Raw genomic sequence first — 25,274 nt, forward strand, 5'->3', positions numbered from 1 at the left:
GTACAAGAAATTTCATAGCTTCATGGTGAGCTAGAACTTCACTAGAAGTGAATATGATCATTGTGTGAATTTTTAAAGTTTCAACAGTATTCATTATCTTGGTTTTGTATGTTGACAATATGCTTATTGGAAGCAAAAACATGGAGGAGATCAACAAGTTAAAGGTGTAGCTTATTAGGACATTTGTTATGAAGGATCTTAGAGCTGCAAAATAGATCTTGGGCATGGAGATGCACAAAGACCGAAAAAATGGAAAGCCTTGATTATCACAGTGGAAGTATGTGGAGAAAATACTTGTAAAGTACAATATGAAGAATGTAAAACTTTTCAATGTTCCTTTAGCTTCCCATTTTAAGCTTTTTTCAGGTTCAAGTCCTAATATTGATGAAGAAAAGGAGTATATGTCTTGTGTACCATATGCAAATGTAGTAGGAAACTTAATGTATGCGATGGTGTCTACAAGACCTGAAATTTCACATGCAATTGAAGTTCTCAGTAGGTTCATGCCAAATCTATGAAAATAACATTGGCGAGTAGTGAAAGAAGTGATTTTTCTATCATATTCAATGGTTGTGGTGATTCAATCTGTGGATATGTTTATTCAGATTATGTTGGTGAATTGGACAAGAGGAGATCTACTATAGGATATGTATTTACTCTTGTAGGTGGAGCAATTAGTTGGATGTTAAAGATTCAGGAAACAGTTACTTTGTCCACTACTTAGGCATAATATATAACCTGCTTTACAGGCATGTAAAGAGGCAATCTGGTTGAAGGGTCTATTAGGTGAGCTTGGAAGGATGTAGGAAAAAGTAAATGTATTATGTGATAGTCAAAGTGGTATTCTTTTTGTTAATAATTCAACTTATCATAGAAATACTAAAGATATTTATGTAAAATACCATTTTGTAAGACATGTAATTGATCATGACAAAGTTTCTCTCAAAAAGGTCAACACACAAGAGAATTGTGCAGACATGTTCATGAAACCAGTTTTGGTAGAGAAGTTGCAGTGGTGTTTGGATTCTCTTGGTATGTAGAAAAGATGATGGGCGAGGGTGAGTAAGGGATTAGGAAAATTGTTTCCAAGGTGGAGATTGTTAAAAATGACAACAATTTAAAAGATATTCTAAATGTATTTTTTACCTTAATCAACTGGTTGTATAACGATAAGAAGTTTTTCAACAGTGTCTTCTTATTAAAATGTTGTAGTCCAACAAGCCTATTGTATTGGAGAGTCATTATTGACCTTAAATAATAAAGTATTCCAATCCCTTGCCCCATGGAGGTTTCTTTGACACATTGTCGAGGTTTTACCACATAAAGTTGTTGTCTATCTATATGAATTCATTTTCTTGGATTTTGTGTGCATTTTCTTTCTTATTTAATTAAATTACGATCTCAAAATACTAACAAACAAACATGGTGCCCAACATATAAAAGTATTTTCAAAATCCTCTCACAACCAACAAAGTTCATGAACTATGGTGACATTCATGAGAAAGTTGGTAAAGTAGATAGGTACGGGTGAGTTACAGATTATTGGCAAACATCAAGTCCAATATAAAAGCATATCTAGAATCGACATAGTCTAATTAATTATTATATGTTTTAGAGTTTTTGGTTTGAATTTGGAAAAATAATTTTTTATATTTTTTTAAATGTGCTTTTACTGTATATATAAATTCAACATCCTAAAAACATCTTAGGTCATTTAAATTGTGGAAAATTTACCACTCAAACTTGTGATTCCAGCACATCCTTGCAAAATTGTAGGCAAATTCATCTAAAAAATCTGCCTAAAAAAGCTCCAAAACTTATAACAAAGTAGGATGTGGTTTCATAATCCTCTCACAACCTAAAAATTTCTTGAACTGCCTTGAACATTAATGAGAAAGTCTATAGAGTGGAAATTTAGTGTGAGTTAATGAGTAGATGCATCAAATTAAACATATTCATGAGAAAGTCGAAAAAGTGGACAGTGAGGGTGAGTTAATAAGATGAGAGTGTTTACTTTATTATTATTATTTAAATGGGAAATTTTATTATATTTAGTTGTTAAATTAAGAGAGGGAGTAGTCATTGCTATCAAAATTATTTATTTATTTTTGAATTTAAACTTATTCGTCATTATTATTTTAGGAAAATCATATTGCATAGAAAAATGTATTAGTGGTCTGTAAGAGGGTAGGCTTTTACTCCTACCCAATATTGTTGGCTCTTGGTCAACTCCTTTACTTGTTTTATAATTTAAATGGAAAATATTAACAAATGTTACAAATATTTAATCATATTTAACAAGCAAACCGCTCCATAACAAAAAACTAACAAATAATTCGCTATTAAATTCCAACCCAGCTCCCACTTAAAATAACATTTTTTCAAATCAACTTTCAACAAGGGAAATAGCTATAAATCATCTAGTCAATGTGTTCAATAGACCAATAATTGTTGTATAGAACTTTATAAACAAGGATTATGTAACACTGCTCAATATGCATATCACAGAAGGGAAAAATTTGTAGCCTTAGCAAGCACAGGACAATTGATAGCATAGGGATCTAAGAAAGTGAAGTTTTGATAAAACATGCTTTAGCTATTTGGGATTTTCTTTTAATGGCTACTATTTTCATCCCTTAATTTGATAGTTATCTACTCTTAATAGTCCAATGTTATCCAACAAATTATTATTGGAATTGGATCAACGAGTGCTTCAATAATTATCTACAGATTAAAATGGATAAACTTAGTTGACTAGATAAACTACATCTATTTTTGCTAGATATATAATTGATGCTACTGGGTATGTTGCCAAAGCATGACTGATCGAATAAAATTTCCCAATTTGTCAAAAATGGTCACAAAAATTTGATTAATAATATTTTTCCGTAGTTGATCAAGTGTATCAATGGGCATAGATATGTGAAGAATGCATCATCTATTAGGAATTTGTGCATTTAGACTTGATATCCTCACCTTTATAGGTGAGCAATAAATAACCTACAATACTAAGCATAATGCATTGAAGTGGAATGGACCAACCAAAACTAATAGGGAATGTAGGTCTTATTATGTAGTAGGATCAACTTATATCAGTTTTTTTTCTATATCATACGACCCTATTATTCATTGTTAAAGCTAACCATTTTGTAATTCTTGCTCCAATGATGATTAGATTTGTAAATAAGTTAACTCTTCCTTCATTGTTAAAGTTTAAATGATTATTCCACCAACAAAACCATAAGTTTATGTTGTCGCTGCTACAATACCCTCCAAAATTTTCACTACATTCAAATTTTTGAGCTTACCTCACTATTATATCAAGTTTTTCCTTGGTCTTCAAGTGTTGTTCCAAGTTATTCTATATGTTTCAAGTGTTCTTGATCATTCTTATGTTTCATAGCATTGATTAGAACATATCTAGTGTATTTCATGTTCATAACATCTTTATTTGTTGTAAAACCATACTTTTCGGTCACATTTGCACATACTTTGCTTGTTTTACTTGGGGAGTGTATGTAAAGTGGCGTTTTGATGCCTATTTATCATTGTTCAAGATTTTCTAAGTTTTCTTGATGAGTTGGTATGTGTCACACATGATTTTATGTCAAAATTAATTGAGTTTTCCCCTTGTTCTAAGCTCCAGACTTATGCAAATTTTGACTATTCAAGAGAACCCATTAAGGAAAAATGCACAAAAGTGCATTCTTAAACCTTGAGCAAGAATCCTTCATTGTTTTGAAGTGCACATGTGCCCTCTAAGAGTGCATAAGACATTGCTAATCATCTTTCCCCTTCATTGTTATGAATTGCGCCCTCTTTGAGTGCTCTCCTTCGAGTTGAAGTATTGCACCCTTCTTGAGAACATGGTGCACCCCGAAGACCTGAAGATTAACTCCTTCAGCCTTTATCAATGCACCTTGTGCCCTCCTTGGCCCCTTTTGAGCGCACCATTAAGCCCTAAAGCCCCATCCTTCATCCTTCAACACTGCACCATGTGCCCTCCTTTGCCTTCTTAAGCACATGAGCACACCCCAAAGCTTTGAAGCCTTTCCCTTCAGCCTTTAGCAATGTGCCCTGCACCCTCCTTGTCTCCCTAGAGTGCATAATGCAATTGGGAAGCCTGAAATCTTCATTCTTCATCCTTTGAGCATGCACCCTATGCCCTCCCTTTAGTGCCTCTCTCTCTTTAGCGCATGAGTGTATCTCGAAGTCCTAAAGCTTCTTTTGCTCAACCCTTCAGTGTTTTGAAGTGTGCTGTTGTACCCAAAAGCTCTCCTTACTCCTCCCAATCAGAATGTTAATACACAAACATAAAATTCGCATGAAGCATGTTAGAATAGGAGAATTTTCAGGCTGATGTTTGCATGCCATGAGTGATTGCAATTATAGGTAATTCAAGAACAACATGGTAAGGATGCATGAAGAATATTAGGAAAAGAAGGAAGACAAGGAAGCATTCAAGAACTTAGAACACATTCAATTCTTAATGATCGAAGCACCTTGAAGACTTCATAATAGCACCCTTTAGAGGGTGAAGGCATCAACAATTAGAATACACGAGTGGCAGCCATGTCACTATTGATGAAATTCCATGTCATCAGTCACTATAAGTCCAAGTCATCAATGATAGCGACTTGTTTTGTCCCGATCACATGATGATGTGGAAATTATGATGTAATCATGTAATCATTATAAAGACAAAGAAGTGGAAGTCCAAGAGTCATGTATGGATAAAAGAGCTATGCATAGAAGTCCAAAATACATGTAATACCAAGTGTAATATGTAATTCCAAAAGTCATTTGGAAGTCCAAAGGTCATTGGAAGTTGGAAAGCCAAGAGTCATGAGGATCTTAAAGGTCATGCCTCAAGTTATAAAAGGATCCTCATTTCTCATGCAAATGACTTTTAACCTTGGCTTCTCCCATAAGCTTTAGAGAGATAGAGATAGTATTTTTGGGGAGCAATTAGTAGCTCTAATTCTCCACTATTAGAGCCAGTGATGTTCATTGTACTTATGTACCTTGGAACTTTTTCTTAATACTTGAAGCCTTTCTTCCCAAACACATTTTCATGCATGAATCGTAGATGTTTTAAGACCATTATTCTAATGTTTGCAGTTTTTGTCGGCTTTGATATATGTACTTAAGTAATTGAAATATTTTGGTGACTTTGGTTATGAAGTTTTTGGAAATGTGTTGTAATAATTTAACGATCGTGGCATCTACGTGAACTATTTTTCTTGATGTTCAACAGTTCTCTCTTGTTTATGTGTATGTGTGTACTATTACTTGTCTTTTAGAGACTCACTTTCTCTCCCTCACAGTGAAATAACCTTGATACATTGAAAATTGAACATTTCACAAGGCAAACTCACTTAAGCCAAGGATAATATTTAAGTAAACGACAACCAGGTCGCATTCTGGATGGGACTCCTACACCAAAAGCTATGAGATCTAATTATGACCTCATATTAGGGAGATCCCTTATATGTTGGCAATATCGAGCATCATCAACAGATTAGAAATGCACTAGACATCACAATGATATGCCTACACACATAACTGATATATTGCAATTAGTTGGAAATCAATAAACTTCTTTCGATATTATATAAGATGGTGCACACAACCTAGGAAACAGGTTCACTCACATAGAGGTGATGGTCATAGAGATGTGCACCGAGGGTCAAGAGCCAAGGATAGAGAACAATCCTATGGCCAAATATATCACATGTAGATGCCACCTGAGATTCAACAAAAAATTAGAGAAATTGAGGGGAGTATTTTTAATGAGCAATATTTTCACTTAGATAGTGGACACTAATGTAGTTACCACTATTGTTGACTCGGTGTCGAATACTAGGCACACAAGTAGTAAATAGAATCAATACCTTCATACAATTGACCTATACTACAAATTGAATTTGTTTCTAAATAAATTCCTCCTTGAGAGGAATGATACAAAAGGTGAGCTCCTATTAATGATGGATAAGCTCCAGCTTCAATTCTAAGAAATCGATAAGTTCTTGATAAAGATTGAGACCATCCTTCTACATGGCAAGGGACTAGGCCCTCTTGATAATCATGTGAATCTTGAAACCAATGAAGTTTGCACCTCCTCTTAGATTTCCAAATGTCTAGTAAGTTTTTGTTTCTGGTTGTCGTTATTGTGGTTCTAGAGGTCAATTTTTTTGTTCTAAATATAAGTTCATGGTTAGATATCATTATGATCTTTCAAGATAATATCCCTAGTGTTATTATAGTTTTTAGAACATATGTTATCTACCTAAATATGTTATTTTATTATTACCTTTTTGGGAAAAAATTGTACTATTTTCCCTTTGGTTTGGTTTCCCGAGTAGGGGAGCCAAGGAAAATAGTAGGTTATTTTCTATTGTAACTCTCTCTTACAAATGGAAGAATTTAAATTTTATATAAATAAGAAAATCATCCTTAAAACAAAGAATGGTATATGAGTTTTGAAATTAAATTAAAAAATTAAGGGTAGTTACAAAAGTGGCCTACAATTTTTCAAAACCATATTTATGTGAGGGGATTACATAAAAAAGTGTACCAACTATTTCCTTCATTCTGGGTTATCATCTCCAATGCAAGAACCAATTGAAAAAATATAGAATGATGCACATGTAATCACAAAACTTATTGAATAGATGTCCCAGAAAATAAACATATTTGAGAAGGTGAGAGTAGAAACATCAAGAATGTGAATCATGTTGTCTTATGAAGGTTGTTTTCAATTATTGGGTCAACCACCACTCAAAGAGCTCCAATAAATTTCTAAAACCATAACTACAACTTTCCTTGTTTTTGACATTTCGTTGTTAAGGTATAAATAAATTCAACATAGCCCATCATACATGGCCTACAATGTGCTTGCATTCTCAAAATAACGTCAATTATATATTAGTACATCAATAAATAAAACTATAAGTTCTTTAGGTCAATGCGAGTTATAGAAAGAGAACAACCAACTCAGTTTCACCCTCCCAAAGAAAGGTTAGGCTAGTGGAAAGATATGTGTGCCATACTATTAATCATTGTAGTTGCGTGTTAACCTTTACAAATAAGTCCTAGCTCCCAACATGCACAATTCATGTGTGTCATCATAGGCCTTCTTCCCACGTGCCAAGAATGGCCATTTTTAGGAAGGCCAAAATTTTGGGTAGTGACTAGAAAAATGTTTCTTTCTTGATTTTATTTCTTTGTCAAGTAAATTCGTCACCCCTTAGCTCACATGAAGTGACTAATATAACCTTAATAAAAGAATAATTTCCCCCCCTCTCGTCATTTTCCATCTAAGGATTTAGTAGGAGACACGACGTCACTAAGCATGAGGGAAGACAAACCCACAGTGACTAATACAAATAACACCAAATTATAATAAGAATGATCATAGTAAGTGGACAATGTTTCTTCCAAATCCTAATCGATATATATCCTTTCTTTATGGATGTCCTCATTGGAATTGGATCAATTGAAACTAATTATGATTATGTGAGATAAAATCCAACTCCTATCATCTATTCCAATGCTAGATGTTAATTATATACTTTCTAAACCAAAAAGAGAACATGTCCTAACTCTATTGGTGTGGGATTTAAACATTACATTTTTCAAATGGACCCTTCAAAAGCCACCAACCAGATCCATTCATCGTATATAAGATCTATGGTGCAATAAACTAAAATTGAAAGGAAGAAGTAGATAGGGGAAGTATAGACCACTAATTCTCATGGATTTTAACAACATTATATATATATATATATATATATATATATATATATATATATATATATATATATATATATATATATAGGGTCTTGAACATCACATTAAAAAATGTGTTGAAGGACATCTTGGCCATAGTTAGAGACATGGTTCCTATATGCTACTCCCTCAATACCAAATGTATAATGTCCACGACTACTCACTCTAAACTTATTCCACTCGAGACTTTACAATATTCCCTTGACTCAAACGTTGTTTAGAAGTGTCATCCAACAAGACACATAATAATATTTCAAGGAAAAACAAACTAAATCCAAAGAATACCCACAGAAGAAAGAAAAAAATGAAATGGAATAGACAAAGAACCTAATAACCATTGAAATAAAATAAGTAGAGGAAGGATTGGAAAATAATTAATTATTATATAGAATTTTTACCCATAACCAAGTTCGATGAGGTTAAACATTAACCAACCTCTAAACATTCATTACCAAGTAAAAATCTGAATTTTCCAACTTCTAAACATTTGGGAACATTCTCAACATCTAATTATTTGCGTAACTTGGGGTTCTAAAGCCATTTTAGACTAAATCCATGGAATGGAACTAATAATATAACAAAAATATATCTTGTGTAGTTGAATATTATAAAATATTAAAATGAGCAAGTTGATAAATTTAAGTGAAATTGTTTCGACTAGTGGCCTTCAAATCTAAAATTTTGGAGTGTTAATAACATTTGATGAAATGAATTCAAAAAATTAGAGTGTGGTCATTTTCACAATCTCTATATACTCGACCATGATTCCATTTAAGCTATTATGACATTAATTAAATTAAATTTAAAAAAAATCAAGTAAATTCAAATAAGACAAGAAGAAATAAAATGATGTGGAACTATGCATCATCTATTTAATAAAACAAGAAGAAATAAAATTATGTGGAGTTATGCATCATCTATTTATCATTCACATAAGTATGTAAATGTCAATTATCAATAATAAGTTATATAGAAAATGCCACTTTTCATAACCAAGTTTCTCTGGTGTTTAAGCTCCAAAATAAGAAGACCACTCAAAAATCCCCTCGATAGGAAGCCCCTAGAGTCTAACCATTCATGTTTCAGATTTTTAGAGTTTACAAAAACAAGTGGAGGAGGGTTCAACTTGAAACATTTCAATCTTCCTTTGATAACAAATTGGAAATCCCATAGAGAAAATGTTCTGATTATCTCTAACTTAAAAGGAGAAGGTGGTAGTTATGGGGGATGTCATGGATATGTGTAAATGGAACCACCCTTCAAGATCCGAGGTGTAGGAAGGAGTTTAGTTAGGGTTGTTGAGAAATCTAGGTGTAGCTAGATTAGGTGATTTCTCTTACTTTGATATCTGCTTGTGATGTATTTTTCTTAAATTGATTATCTTATTATTTCACCCTATTATAATTAGTGTTTTTATCATCAAACAACTACTAAGACAATAAAAAATAATGAGACAAGAGGACACAAGATATAGGCTATCGTCCAGGGCCAAAACCTCTCCTCTTAAGTGGAAAACCCACCAAAACGCTTCTCTTATTATAGAACTTCAAATGAAAAATTCCAAAATCTAATAATATTGTTAAAGCCCCCTCTAAGACCAAGTCAATTCTTCCTCCTTGACGAGATTTCCTCTCAACAACTTGATCTCATCTATTTCTACAACTTCAACCTCCAACTACTTCTTTTGTAGTTTCAACCCCTATCCACTTCTTTTGCAATTTCAACCCCAAAGAGTTTTTTTTGCAAAAACTCTATATTTCATATGTGAGATGAATGTTATTCCTTTCCTTCTTCGCTTGGATAAATTTATCCTTCTTGAGTACTTTGCCAACAAAATTAGTCTTTTACACACCTAATTTTGATCTCCTAAGGTAGTTGCAATTTCAAACTTCGTGTTGCAAATGATGCCCTAGTTTCCTTTTATCTGTGAATGATATTAGCCCAAATACTATCCCAAAACCTTCGCTTTCTTCTTCTCCTTCTTTGGTAGATATTAATATTCCTTTTCGTCCTCTTTCTTTTCTTAGACCAAACTTCTTGAGAGCTCATTGTAGGATATTCAAATGAGTTCGAAGTCTTCTTATATATTGGCTTCTTTCTAGGTCAAATTGTTGTCTTTAGGATGACTTGTCCACTCCTAAAGATCAACATGTTCTTTTGATGATTAAAAGGTCTTGGAGGGTCTATTTGGCACTTTTGACTTGATATAAATTTTCTTTACAAGATGTAACATGCCAAAAAGGGTCTTCCATACATGGCAATGACTCAATCAACTTGTAGACTCAATCACAAACACTAGAAGCACACAATGGGTGCTTGACCTAAAACTAAATTTCCCTTGAGCATGAAACCCATGCCTCAAGAATAAAAATAATAAATTTATATCTCTCTTTACATTAAATACATAAAAACATGATTACATATGTTGTCATTATGAAGACCGAACCTAATTACATATTTCAACACTCCCTCCTAACTAGGGAGTTATTCATAATCTATACAAGGTACTTGGACATTATCAAACCGAAGAATTCTCATAAGAAGAGTAAGAATGGTAAGCCATATCATAAGCTACTTCCTTAGCTTATGCTAGAGAATCTCATCATAACAATGACATTGTCACATAGCAAGGCCTTTGACCAACAACTCTATCTTTCCACAAGATCAGAGCATAATGTTGGTGATACCAATGAATGATAGACACCATCAAAATTGTCTCTCAAGGCACATACCCCACTCGGGTGTTCATAGGGTATGTCCTTTTAGTTCAATTCCTATCTTGGAATAACACATCCAAAAGAAAAAAAACACATCCTCAAGGAATTTCCTCTTCGACTACTCTTACCTATTGGATGCCCTTGTTGAGAAATAAATGCTAGTAGGATTAGGGTTAGATTTCTATTTCTTGATAATTACTTGTGAATTTTTTTGGCTTCTTTTACTTATTTTTATATTATCTTTCATCAAGAAATTACCAAATTATGTGTGCATGAATATCACAAAAAAAAGACACAATATGTAGGCACTCTGTCGGGAAAAAACCGCTATCTAGGGGAAAAATTAACAAAAATATCTTCCTTCAATAGTTTTCCTTGAGACTCTTCATCCTAGACAAAGACATACTCCACACCAAGCCAACCTTTCCTTCTTCGATCCAACCTTTGACCTAACAACAACAACACTTTGATCCCAAGAAATTCGACTTGGAAACTTCTGACATCAGTAGGAGCTTCGACCTTGATAAGGATACTTCGATTTACTAACTAGCTCACACGCGAGAAAGAGAGAGACACCAAAACTTTGATTTTCTTCTTCTCTTTCTCCTTGACCAAACTCACACTCATTTTAGCCTCTTTCTTCAACTTCACACTTTTCCCATCTTCGAGCTTGCAACTTCAAATATCGAACTATGTGTGAGAGAGTGAGATTCTCCAAATGAAGTTGAATTTCTTTGTATATATAGCCTTCCAATGAGGTAAAATTGTCGTCCTTGAGCCTGACTTGATCTTCTTGAGTCTGACTTGGTGTGGATGTTACATAATTCAATTTTGACTAAAAAATAATTATTTTTACATCATTCAAAAGCCCAAGAAGGGTCTCATAAAATATACAATGACTCTTAATGACTTTTTGTTAATCCTGGAAAACCACAATGGGGACTTTGACTAATAAAATGATGACCCAATCATGAAACCCATGTTTTAATAAGTCATTATACCAATAATAAAAAATCTTTTGGAAAAATACGTTTTTATGAAGATTGAACCTAGTTACAATTTTTCAAGACTCTCTCTTAACTATGGAGGTATTCATACGAAATATCTCAAACTATATGAACTATGAAGTGTTTAGGCACCACAATGCCATGAACTATATTCCTGACCAGAGAAATCTATCTAAGGTCTCTCAATAGTTTAGGCACTGCAATGCTACAGACTAGATTCCTAAACAAGGAAATCTATCTATGTGGGACTAAGATGGACTAAAGTTTTCATCTTCTCTATGTACCATCAAGCTTACTTGCTAACCATCAACCCAAGGATCTAGGTGTGTATCTGAGGTCATATCTCCATGACCAATGCCACCCTCCCTACTTCGGGAACTAGACATCAACACATAGTCGCAACCAGATGTCCTCCTAAGCAATGTGTCTCACACACAAGGCCTCAAAAAATATCTTTCAAACTCTTATCATCGTCAACAAATTCAGAAATATCAACAAAACCAAGCATGCTTCTAAGGTACTCAAACTTCTTATTAGGAAGAAACTTTGTTAGTATATCAGCTATGTGATTGTCTATCGGGACATACCGTATCTTCACAATCCCATCTTGCACCAAGTTCCTAATATAGTGGAACTTATTGTTGATATGTTTCATCCTCCCATGAAACATGAGATCTCCAAACATCTTGATACAACTTTGATTATCACAATTAATCACAGTAGGATCCAGAGGCTTCTCAAACAAATATGTCAGAAGCTTCTTCAACCATACAGCCTCCTTTCCTACTTCACATGTAGCCACCTAATCTTCTTTAGCACTACTCAAAGCAACATGATCTTTCTTTCTACCTCATCCATGAGATCATGGCAGATAGCAAACTAAAGCATCCTCTAATAGTACTTCTTCCATCAGACTCACTACCAACCCAATCAGAAATTGTGAAGCTAATCAACTTAACTTCCTTGCTATTATAATTTTGGCAATGATGTATCTTACGACGAAGATATCTCAATATATGCTTGGAAGCTATCCAGTGATCATGATGAGGCTTCAACTGAAACTCACTGAGGATGTTGACAACAAAGCATATATCCGATCGTATTTACCAGATACATCAGAGAACCTACCAACTGATGATAGGAGGTAGGATCCATGAGACTTGAGTCAAAACTCCTCAACTTCTTGAGATTGGTGATCATAGGAGTAGTCATGGGCTTGGAATCCATCATCCCAATTTTTTGCCACAACTTGATGATGTGTTTTCCTTGCCCAAAATATATCTCCCTAGGAATTTTCCATACTTCCAGACCTAGGTAATGATGCATCAATGCTAGATCATTCATCTCAAATTCTGCTACCAACATCTTCTTACATTCTTGTATTCCTCCCTCTATACTTGTGATGAATAGATCATCCACATACAATATAATAATGACTGACTCATTATTCACAACCTTAATGTAGAGATTTGGATCAACAGAAATATTCATGAACCCATTTCTTAGAAGGTATGCATCCATTCTTACATACCATGCCCTAGGATCTTTCTTCAAACCATACAAGGCCTTCTTGATTCTACAGAAATGAGTATCCCTGCCATTTACCTCAAATCCTTCGGGTTTCTCAATGTATACTTCCTCATCGATGGTCCCATTCAGAAATGTTGTCTTCATGTCCATTTGATGGATGTTCCATCCCATTGTAGCAGCCAATGAAACCAAAGATCTAATGGTAGTATACCTTGCAGTGGGTGCAAAGGTTTCTTCATAATCTATGCCTTCCTTTTGAGAGAAACCCCTTGCAACAAATATGGCCTTGTATTTATCTATGCTTCCATCAACAACGTGTTTGATCTTGTAGATCCATTTTGAGGTGACAACCGATTTGTCACTAGGTCTAGGAATGATTTCCCAAACCCCATTCTTCATGATGGATTGATATTCTTCCTACATGGCTTTCTTCCATACTTCTAGATGAGCAGCTTCTTTAAATGTAGATGGTTTTGCTTCAATTAGTCTTGTCATATATGCAACATATCCAGAATATCTCTTCGAAATTTTTCTTTCCCTAAAGGTTCTTTTTGCAACTCCATGCCATTCAACATATTCAAGAGTAGCTTTTAACCGATTTGGCCTCTTCCTTGTGCTTGGTATAACCATAGGTTGAATAGGCTCACTTGGTCCTTCTTCTTCCTCTTGAGTTGTAGAAGGGTTGTCGGGTTGTACTTCTTCTTCTTCAAATATGGGCAGATCTTTGTCATCAGAATCAATAGGAATAGCCTTCAATATTTTGTATGCTTGATTCTCATCAAATATAATGTCCCTCCTTACTTCAATGTGTCTCCCTTCCTTGATGTAGATCCTATATGCCTTTGAGGAGAGGTTATAGCCAAAGAAGATCCCATTGATGCTTGTAGAATCTAGCTTCTTTCATTTATCTTTTGGAACATGGATATATGTAGGAATCCTAAATATTTGGAGATAGTCCACACTTTTCTTCTTTCATGTAAATTCTTCCTCGAGTATCATACTATCGAGAATTGTATGAGGACTTCTATTTTGAGTATATACAGATATCATTGTTTCTTATCCCCATAGAAACTTTGGTAAGTCTTGATCAAGTAGCATTGTTCGTACACCTTCTTCAATTATCCAATTCCTTCTTTTAGCCACTCCATTTTGTTCGGGATAGTAGGGACCAATAAGCTTCCTATTAATTCCCACTTCTTTACGATATGCAATAAATTATTTAGACGTGTATTCCCCACCATTGTCAGATCTCAAAGTCTTTATCTTTCTTTTGGTTAGGGTTTCCACTTCACATATAAACTCTTTGAATTTCTAAAAAACTTCATCTTTTTTCTTGATAAGGTAGAGTCATGTCTTTCTAGAGTGATCATCAATAAATGTTACATAGTAAAGATGAACTCCAAGTGATTTGTCATACATGGGCCCACACACATCAGAATGTATGAGGTCTAATATTTATTTCGACCTTGTTTCACTATTTGAAAATGGTTTTCTTGTATGTTTTCCCAAAGAGAATCTCTTGCAAACTCCTTCATGATCTTCTTTGATATTGGGGATGCCATGAATTAGATGTTTAAGAGTGGGAATGACTTTATAGTGAAGATGACCATATATTCTATTTGATATATCAATAGGAGATATTTCCATATGAAATAGGGCTTGAGGAGGTGGTGTAATGACTCTATACAAACTTCCTTCATGAACTCCAATAGTTGTAGCTTTAACAATACTTGAATCATTTCCCCAGACCAATACCTTTCCATCAACAAAATAAACTATATCCCCTTTATCTTCTAAGCAAGAAATTGAAGGAAAATTATTTTTCAAACCTAGAACATATAGTATGTTGTTGAGATGCAATTTTTCTCCATTCTCTAGCTTCAAATATGTTGATCCCAGGCTTCTAATAACATATCTTTTTTTGTCTCCCAATTCCACTGCATGGGAATATGGTTCCTTTGATAGAGTTTGTAGTTGCATGGGAAGATGTTTCTTTGATAGAGTTTGTAGTTGTTTACTTTTCCCTGTCATATGCCTTGATGCTCCACTGTCAATGATCCATGCATTATCATCATTAAGTGATCTTGTAAGTGTGCAGCTAAGAACCCTTGACTTTTGACCTTGTTGAATAAGTAGTAGGCAATCTTCTTGATCCATCTTCCTATAGAAGTGAATCCCGTTCTTATCATAGATGGAGTAATCATTTTATTCAAGCCAACGAAGTGATATTCAATCTTCTTCAACCTTAGCTCTAATACCATGTTGAGAAATCAATGCTAGTAGGATTAGGGTTAGATTTCTCTTTCTTCATAATTACTTGTGAATTATGTTGGCTTTTTTTTACATATTTTTTATATTATCTTTCATGAAGAAATTACCAAGTTATGTGTGCATTAAGATAACAAAAACATAAGACACAAGATATAGGCACTATGCCAGGGCAAAAACCCTATCTAGGGGAAAACCAGTCAAAATATCTTCCTTTTAGAGTTTTCCTTGAGACTCTTAAACCTAGACAAGGAGATCTTTCATAGTAGATATATTTCACTTCCTCCTCCTTTGTTTTCTTCTTCTTAGGTTCTTCCACTTCTTCGGTGACATGGGATTCATTTATTTATTTCCTTTTATTGTTGTCCTTCTTGAGCTTCAGAAAATCTCTCTTGAAATGCCCATATTCTTGAAAGCCATAGCATTGGATCTTTGGCATATTGATCTTTCCCAAATTTTCCTTTTCTTCTAGCCATGGCAAAAAATACTTGAACTTGTTCATATGATCCCACATTGGTTTTTGCCTTTAACTTAGTTTCTTCAATCTTACACAATGACCAAATTTGAATGAATGGGGTAGCTTCCTTCTTTCCATACAAAGTTTCCCCATTCATTAGGTAGTGCATTGAGCACCATGGTGGTCATTTATTTGTCGGACGTTATTTCCCCAAACTATTGTATCTAGTCTCTTATTTGTGACACCCACATAAGGTATGAGGTTATCCCTTCTTCATTTGATACCTTCATCTTATATAACTTACTTCTCATGTAGTGCTTACGAAGAATAATTCTACCAACTTGGCATAGATGTCTTTTGACTTCTCCGAATTTTCTACATAAGGGATGAGATAAGCCTTGATTGATTCTATAAGTATTATTTGAGCCCTTATATCCCCCTTCATGTACTTTGCTAGAGCTTGAAATTCTTCTTTTGGAGGTTCACTGATTGAACCCTTAACATGTTCAATGACTTCACTTTCTATGAGGATCAAGTCTGTCCTCTTCTTCCATGCAAGGAAATTTGATGACCCAACTAATTTGTTTCTCTCCTTGCATAATGAAGTCATTTTGATAGTAGATTCAGTCATAGATATAAGGATATGGAGGTTCATTGATTGAACCCTTAACATGTTCAATGACTTCACTTTCTATGAGGATCAAGTCTGTCCTCTTCTTCCATGCAAGGAAATTTGATGACCCAACTAATTTGTTTCTCTCCTTGCATAATGAAGTCATTTTGATAGTAGATTCAGTCATAGATATAAGGATACTTGTCAAGTCAAGATGTTCCTTTTATGGTGATATATTCAACTTGATGCCTTCTTAATTTTGATGATGATGTTTGCTTCCTTGAATATGACAATAGTTCTTCTAGGGATGTCTTTCTTCAAGTATGCCTTGAAAATATCACTTTGATTTCCTTGATGATGATGTGATGGAAATGCTTCTTCCTACTTTCCTTTGATGTAGATACTTCAAGATGCTTCAATGTGTAGTCCTTCTTTCTTTGAGTGGAGGTAGGGTTCTTCTTTAAAGTAGAGTCTTTGAGGTATTCTTCTTGTTGTTGCTTCTAGATGGTGTGATCCTTGAGATGAAACGGGGTAGCCTTCCTTTATGCTTCTTAGATTGCTCAGCCCTTATGTATCCAACATGCCAAACATTTGAATTATTAAAGTTAGACTTAGGAACAAACCCGAGGGTCCTACGTTTGAAGATGTTCCCATAGGGTCCAATCCCTCTACTTCATCCAAGATGTGAAGGCCTACAATTCAATCACAAAACTATAGATAGAATGTATAATTAAAAGTACATTCATAGGAATATGTTAGATCATCGTAAATAACAATTTACACTATCATTCCTAAGATGAAAACATATAGTGAGAACAAGACATGAGCTTCTTTATTGATGAATAACAATAAGTATAGGATAGATACAACCTAATCCCAGCCAAAGGCACTAATGAAGCCTTCCTCTGAATCCGTCCAACCAGAGCCACAAAGACAACCTCTCTAATAGATGCAAGAAGATGCTAGATAAAGGGACTGAGCATCTTTGCAAAGGAAACCATGGTTTCCTAGAGACTGGGAATGTAGGAGGCACGGGAAAAGTAGACTTGATATGGGGGAAATAGAGTATAATGTCGATATCTCTCTTCTTCTATAAATTAGGCCTAACCAAGGGGTGTATATATACCACCTCAAATTAGTTTTTTCAGTTAGGCCACTGGCTCCTATAGGTGGGCTCTTGGTAATACCCATAAACCCTACCCAAAAAATAACATTTTATTTCGTTTTTTCTAAATTTAAAAATGTATACGTGGGTATAGTGTTTTGGGACTCGTGTATGTACGCGTTTTTGTGTGGGAAGAGATGCATATGGAATTTGAAATATAATTTTTAGAGATAAATTCAAGTCTACAAGGCTAATTTTCCAAGGCCATAGAAGAGCATTAGGTTTATAGGAGTTTTGAATGATGCTATAACATCGATGTATTCTTTGATTCCTTGACCTTTGTTGATATCCCTTTTGATGGTCCTCCTTCAAGCCACCTTTCCTTGTCTTGTCATCTTAGCTTTGATAACATGTTGAGAAATCTAGGGGAAGCTAGATTAGGTCATTTTTCTTACTTTGATAACTTCTTGTGATGTTTTTTTCTTAACTTGATTAGATTCTTCTTTCACTTGATTATAATTAGTGTTTTTATCATCAAACAACTACCAAAACAATAAAGAACAATGAGACAAGAGGACACAAGATATAGGCTATCAGTGAGGGCCAAAACCTCTCCTCTTGAGAGGAAAACCCACAAGAAATTTTTTCTTCTTATAAAACTTCAAATGATGAATTCCAATACCTAAGAATATTGTCAAAGTCCCCTCCAAGACCAAGTCAATTATTCCTCCTTAATGAGATTTCCTTTTAGCAACTTGACCTCATATATTTCTATAACTTCGACCTCCACTTGCTTCTTCTACAATTTCAACCCCCAACAACTTCTTCTGGAATTTCGACCCCTAGCAGATTTTTCTGCAAAAACCCTAGATTGCACATGTGAGATGAATTTGCTTCCTTTCCTTCTTCATTTGGATAACTTTCTCTTCTTCAGTACTTGGCCAGCAAACTTAGTCTCTTTCATAGCTAATTTCAGTCTCCTAAGGTAGCTGAAATTTCATACTTCCAGCTGCAAATGATGCTTCCTTGTATGTGTGATGGATACTAGCCCAAAAATTATCCCAAAACCTTCGCTTTCTTCTTCTCCTTCTTTGGTAGGTATTCAACTTCCTTTTTGTCATATTCTCTTCTTAGATTGAACTTCTTGAGATTTGATTGGAGGATATTCAAATGAGGTCGAAGTCTTCTTATATATAGGTTTCTTTCTAGGTCAAATTGTTGTCTTTAGGCTGATTTGTCTAGTCATGAAGGTTAACTTGTACTTTTGATGATGATAAGGTCTTGGAGGTTCTATTTGATAGTTTTTACCTTATATAAATTTTCTTTACAAGATGTAACATGCCCAAAATGGTCTTTCATACATGACAATGACTCAATTGACTTGTAGACTCAAGACAAACCCTAGAAGCACACAATGGGTGCTTGACCTAAAAATAAATTCCCCTTGAGCATGAAACCCATGCCTCAAGATTAACAATAATAAATTTATTTCTCTTTACATTAAATACAAAAAAACATGATTACATATGTTATTATGAATACCAAACCTATTTACATATTTCAACAAGGGTTTGGGTTAGAGTTAACAGAATCACTGACAAAATCTAGCCACAATGCACTAGGAAGAAATCACCAAACATCAAAAGGGTACACATCATGAACAACAAGAAAAATATGTTGCCTTGTGAGTGAGAATTACAAAATTATGCTACTCTTAATGATTCTCCTAAATTAATTTCGGATAAAATATAGTTTACTTGCATTCGTTTCAACTAAGCTTTAATCTTTATTTTCTGCATCAAGGATCGCACAATTTCAATTTCGTGCTCTTTCCTTTATCCTAACCATTAGTGGATATAATTAATAGGATATAACCATTTTTTCACAAGTCACATAACCTCATGCTCATTCTTTTGTTCATTCTTGTTTCTTTTTCACCATGCCCAAAACCAAGAAAACGTCCTCTAATCCTACATCCTTGTACAAAGTCTAAGCATCTACCTTCTTTAGTACGATTGTTAACACTCCATTTCTTCCTTCCCAAGTCGTCAGTTTGATTCTTAGAGAAATCATGGAAATTTTCTTTTATTTTCCTTGTGTGTTTTGCTCCACTTCATACAAGTCCTTGATTTGATTCTCATAAAAATCATAAAAGACTTTGTTTGATCATTGTCATTAATTGTTTTTTCTCTTTCTATTAGGAACAATCTCAAACCCAAGTCTATTTGTTGTGGGAACCTCATTAAATCTATGATGATCATTGCTGCAACAATCATTTCAAATTTCAATTGGCATGAAGTGTTCGATCCATCTCCAATTCCATCATTAGGAGATTCATTAGTTATGGCCTTGAGGAGCTTTTGTGAATCAATAGTTTTTCCTAATTTTTCCAGTGTTGGCATGTTGGTTTACTTACTTGACCTTTGAACACTCAAATATTTCTTAAACACAGTAAATATTGGGTATCTCAACAATGTATGAATTGTTATTGATTTCATATAAAGACACGAGCACGCTCATTGGTGTTCATACCTACAATGAATGTTGTTGATATCTTCATTACAAGGGAATGCATTCTATTTACTCTGAATGGGGTTGGGTGGCAGTGACTAAGAGGATAAGTTTCAGGTTCTAGAGCCTCCATTACAACATCAATTGTAGCATTTTCAAAGTATTTCAGAACTTCCACTATACTATTTAGAGCCTCCAAATATTCTCAAAATCTAAATGATGACAATGTTGTTAGTAATTGCAAAATTATATTCTCTAAATACATTGTTAATTGTGACAATTGACAAAATTAGATAACTCACCTGGAAAATATTTAAGTCACATCAAATACTTGTCAACCCATAAAAACTAAATTTATTAATTTTTTTAAATAAGATATTTTTTATTTTTTAAATAACTGATACCCATTTTGATTTAAAAAACATTCCAATAGAGATAAATTATCTAAATGTGAATAAGTAACGAAAAACTATAATCCCTGGGCAAATCCACCCAATACATAATTAAATACAGTACACAAATAGTATATGGACTGTTCAATATTTTTCAATTTAGGATAGTAATGATGTATATACTAGTTGAAACCCCGTCAAATCAACCTGCATCGACTTGCATAACTAACTAATCAGTTTTCCAAAAGCTCATATTAAAATAAATAAAACAAAAAGCAAACACTAAAAGGCATGACTTTAACAAACCTGGTATGAAATCTAAAAAATAAATAGAACCAAAACTTTAACAAAACGTGATACAAAATGTAGAATGTAAGTTTAAGTTTTACTGAAGGTAATACCAGCGGTAGCCGATTTCTCTCTGGTCACACAGACTGAGAATCAGCAGCAATAAATTTGCATATTGATTATTTTAACCCTGAGGTTATTGCATATTGATTAAATCAGCAGCAATAAATTTGCATATTGATTATTTTAACCCTGAGGTTATTGCATATTGATTAAATCAGCAGCAATAAATTTGCATATTGATTATTTTAACCCTGAGGTTATTGCATATTGATTATTTTAACCCTGAGGTGAAGGGGAATTTATATTAGTTCCAGTTCCAAAAGCATATAATATTTTTTTTGGAATGCTTCAATATCCCCTTGGAATATAAGTATCCATTACAGAAATGATCTTCACTGGAAGGCTGTACTTGATTTACCTGAGCTTTAAGGGGACTGGTCCATGGAATTAAGAAAAGATTATTACCTGCTCTTTATCCAAATACAAGACCTAGGATATTTCCAAATGATATGTACCCATCATTCGTGCGAAGAGTTTCATATTAATACGCTTATTTTTAATGGATTTTTAGTGTGGTTTTGTTTGTATTATTAATATTAGTATAGATTTATTTTAAATACAGATTTAATATAAGAGGTTAGGGATTTATTTTTTTATGTGTAAATTTTTTATCAGGAAATATTATTTGGATATTTTGTATAGTTATTTAATTTATTTATTTTTTAATTTAAAAAAAAATATTTTAGTCAATAACATCAAAATTTCAATTTTAATAATGGATAAACAAAATTACACATCATGGTGGGTTATAGAATGAGCCTCTTAACTCAACAAATAAAAAAGCTACCATTTCTGAATTTTTTTTTATTTATCAAAAAACTATCATCAGTTTTAAATTTTCCCTCAATATTGAATATTGATGTTGATGTTGTCATCGTTATAATAGCAGAATCAGCAGCACGAAGTCGCAAGGCTGAAGCTTCAGGTGGAGCAGTTACAGTTGAGACACAAGTACGTATCTGAATGAATGAAGTTTTATCTGGTATGTATTTGTGCTATGGTTTCCTGGATTGATGCGCAGCTTTTCTTGACTTCCCATGCAGGCGTATGATGGGAGAACAGATCGCAGATTTGAGCATGAAAGAATTACAGCAACTTGAACACCAGATGGAAGTAGGGATGAGTCGGATAAGGGCAAGAAAGGTAACACTAATATGAAGTTTCAGTTTAAGTTAGTAGTGTTGGGAGTAATTAAGTGGCCATTACCTATAATAACGTGTTGCTTTCAGGATCAAACGTTGCTGGAACGCATAGAAGAAATTGGAATAAAGGTAGCTTTTAAGCCATATTCATTTTCTCTGTATCAACTTCAAGTGAGGTGAAGTAAGTTAAATTTTATTAACAAAGAAATTTTATGAAGTATCAATGTCAAAAGATCCAAAAACAAATATACTTTATAGATTATAATAAAATAATATAATATAGTGAAAAATTAATATGTTGGGGATTTTTTGGAATGTGATTTTTTTGTTTGTCAAATGGTTAAGAGTATGTGTTTTTTTAGATTGAGTGGGTATAATAGTTAAGAGCATGTGTTTTTTTAAGAGGTTGCAGGTTCAAAACCAGAAGGGTAGAGTATGTATGCCTTCATAGATTTAGTGGTTAAATCAGTGTATAGAAGGGGGTCTCTTGTCCTACAAACAAGAGGTCTCATACATCAATGTGGTGTCTTGCTTGACCAAGAGGTCTCATACGCCAATGTGGTGTCTGGCTTGGCCTTAATCTTAAATTTGGATAATAATTATTATTATTATTTACAGCAATTTATCTTTTTATTATATGGTTAGCAATTTATTTTTTTATTATATTTTTAATTTATTTTCTTATAAAATTACTCAAATTTCAAATTTCAATTATAGATAGCTGTTGGATGTGGATTATCTTCTACATCCACAACTACCCTGTCTGCATGTTTATAAATAAACCGACATAAAAACAATTGAAAATATAGGAAATTAAGAAAGCTCAATAAAATTTTGCCAATAATGTGATGGTGTAAGCCAGGAAATTTTCTGCATCTAATATTTGGTTTTTGTGTTCAACTAAAAGCAGGAGCAAGATTTGTTGGAGGAGAATCGCAGTTTGCGCAGACAAGTATTTTCTCTTCTCTAATATTGTTCACTGTCCATGGTTTTCTTCCAAGATCACCACTATAAAATTCCTGGATTTGACATTGAGAACTTGTTGTTGGAACAGCTGGAAGAGACAGCACGCAAGAATTCTCTAACAGGTGATCAGCGACCTACAGCGTTTCTCGAGTTTCATCCCCTGCAAACCAGAGAATCTCCATCATCACATGCCATTGCAAGGCCGTTGATTACTCATAATTCTAGTATCGACGAGACCGAAACTTCCGAGACATCGTTGCATTTAGGGTAATTTCCCATTTCTCGGCGACAAACCATCTCTGTTTCTCATTTTGTAAATCTGTGTACTCGTTATATTGTTTGGCCTGTTGTCAAATTCCGATTGTATTGGCATTTTTTATGATTGAATTGATATTCCAAAAGAGGTTTTTTTTATTTCGGAAATGAATTAGAATTACTTCGATTTCAGTATAAGTACCTTTTCATTAGCAAATTTCTTAAAACCTGCTCCCTGTGATTATGGCTCTGCAGTGAGATATATCTTGATAGATAGTAATGCTTATTAGACTATTTCATTATTACCCATTATTATTATGTACCAGTTGTAGTAAACTAGTCCAAAGCAACTTTACCTACTCTTACAACTTCATTAAACTTCCAATTACAGTACTTTTACCAAATCCCAATGAGTTGCAACTTTGATGAACATCTAATTATAGCCTTACCTAATCCGAAATGCATAGTCTAACGAAGCAGAGGAGTTGCACGGAAAGTTATAGAAATTCTGGATGTATATAGAGAAAATCTATTAAGGATTTTTGTAAATCCAAGTTATAGTTGTTAAACTTCAAAATTTCAGGTGTTCTAGACGTTTTTGATGGTGCTAAATCCATTTCCACCATCAAAAACACGATTCAAACACTGCCTCTACAAAAATTTTTGAATTTTTTTCCCCGGATTCCGACCACTTTTAGCCGTCCAGACAATTCCTTTACCTCATTAAACTACTCCACTCCGAAAAACCACAACTTTGCTCCACAACTCTTTCCCTCTAGATCAACTCAACAACTTGGACCAAAGACTTACAGCTTTGCTGACCAACCCCATCTTGGTATAACAACTTGTCCCAATTTAACTTCATGCCAAAAGTATCAAAGGATAGATGTTACGAATGGAGAACGTTTATTTATATATAAAAATATTCAGAAATCACCTTTTTATTTTATTTATTTTTATTGAGCCAGGGACTTAGTTTCTTCCAAATCGCTTTATTTATTATTGAGATTTAACTTATTTTTTTGGGCCAGTCAGGGAGTTAGTTTCTTCCAAATCTCTTTATTTTATTTTATTACTGAGATTTGAAGTTGACTGTAATCCATCGTATTACTGAGATTTGGAGTTTACCATAATCTATTGTAGTTAACTATAATCTATTGTATTATTGAGATTTGGAGTTAATCATTGATAGTTTTGGGTATGTTATTACTTTTTTTCCAGAAAATGTATTTAGTTATTTCCAAATTTCTTTATTTTATTATTGAAATTTGGAGTTAATAAATTAGTATTTTTTAACGTATTATTGTAATGATTTTTAAATTTAAATATCAAAGATATTTTTATTTTGAAAATTTATTTAAATTTATTATAAAAAGCTTTCATTATTTTTTTTGTTGTTCATATTATATTAACAAAAATGTTATAGGCATGAGACTTTCTGTAAGCTTGGGTGGACCACCGGATCTATCTCCATGAGGCTTGTTTTTATCTTGATACATGTCAATGGCTTGAAGACTCCCTGGGAGGTTTCTCTTGAGAGTCCTCAAGTCATTGACATGTATCAAGATAAAAATAAAGTATAGACAGCTTGTAGAAGGTAGTTGAGACTTCCTACAAGCTATCTTGATACATGTCAATGGCTTGAGGCTTGATCCTACCAAGTTGGTGATGTCCTGATGTAGGAAGTGCCAACATATTTTGAAAAAGGAAATTGTAAAGCCATCTGGTCTTGGGATCTTTCCTTCTGGCATATTGAATAGAACTTCATGAAATTTTTCCTCCATAATTTCTCTAAATAGGGTAATGTGTTGTTCTTAAGAGAAGACTAGTGATATGATATGTTATGTGCTTAATGTCATCGTCTCTTTGGATTATAGGTTCTGAGAGGATGTTCAAGAAGTGGCTAACCAAAGTGGCTTCCATGTCTTCCTATTTCTCCATGTTGTCCCCATTGTCCAAACATGATAATGCATTGTGGTTATTGGCTCTGTGTTGGATGGATGAGCGGTGAATGAATGTCATGTTCCTTTATCCTTCTTTCAACCATGAGATTTTGGATTTTTGTCTCCAGTGGATCCCTTCTTGTTTGTAGTGTTCCTCTAATTGTTG

General features: G+C 33.8%; 1 protein-coding gene across 3 annotated transcripts in view; it reads left to right on the plus strand.

Annotated features, from left to right (window-relative positions):
- LOC149263113 (MADS-box transcription factor 23-like) overlaps positions 1 to 25,274 on the plus strand; it is a 200,997-nt gene that overhangs the window by 121,670 nt on the left and 54,053 nt on the right. Inside the window, exons 3-7 of one of the 3 annotated variants that reach the window (XM_089425768.1) lie at positions 21,689 to 21,753; positions 21,846 to 21,945; positions 22,032 to 22,073; positions 22,852 to 22,896; positions 22,999 to 23,177. In XM_089425768.1, coding sequence (XP_089281894.1) covers positions 21,689 to 21,753; positions 21,846 to 21,945; positions 22,032 to 22,073; positions 22,852 to 22,896; positions 22,999 to 23,177 — 431 coding nt within the window. The remainder of the gene's footprint in view (positions 1 to 21,688; positions 21,754 to 21,845; positions 21,946 to 22,031; positions 22,074 to 22,851; positions 22,897 to 22,998; positions 23,178 to 25,274) is intronic. The other 2 variants (XM_089425775.1, XM_089425772.1) reach the window with 2 other exon arrangements.

The sequence above is a fragment of the Pinus tabuliformis genome, chromosome 6 (genome assembly GCF_031772625.1).
Source record: "Pinus tabuliformis cultivar Carrire ecotype Pingquan chromosome 6, CPIR1, whole genome shotgun sequence".
NCBI classification, from domain to species: Eukaryota; Viridiplantae; Streptophyta; class Pinopsida; order Pinales; family Pinaceae; genus Pinus; species Pinus tabuliformis.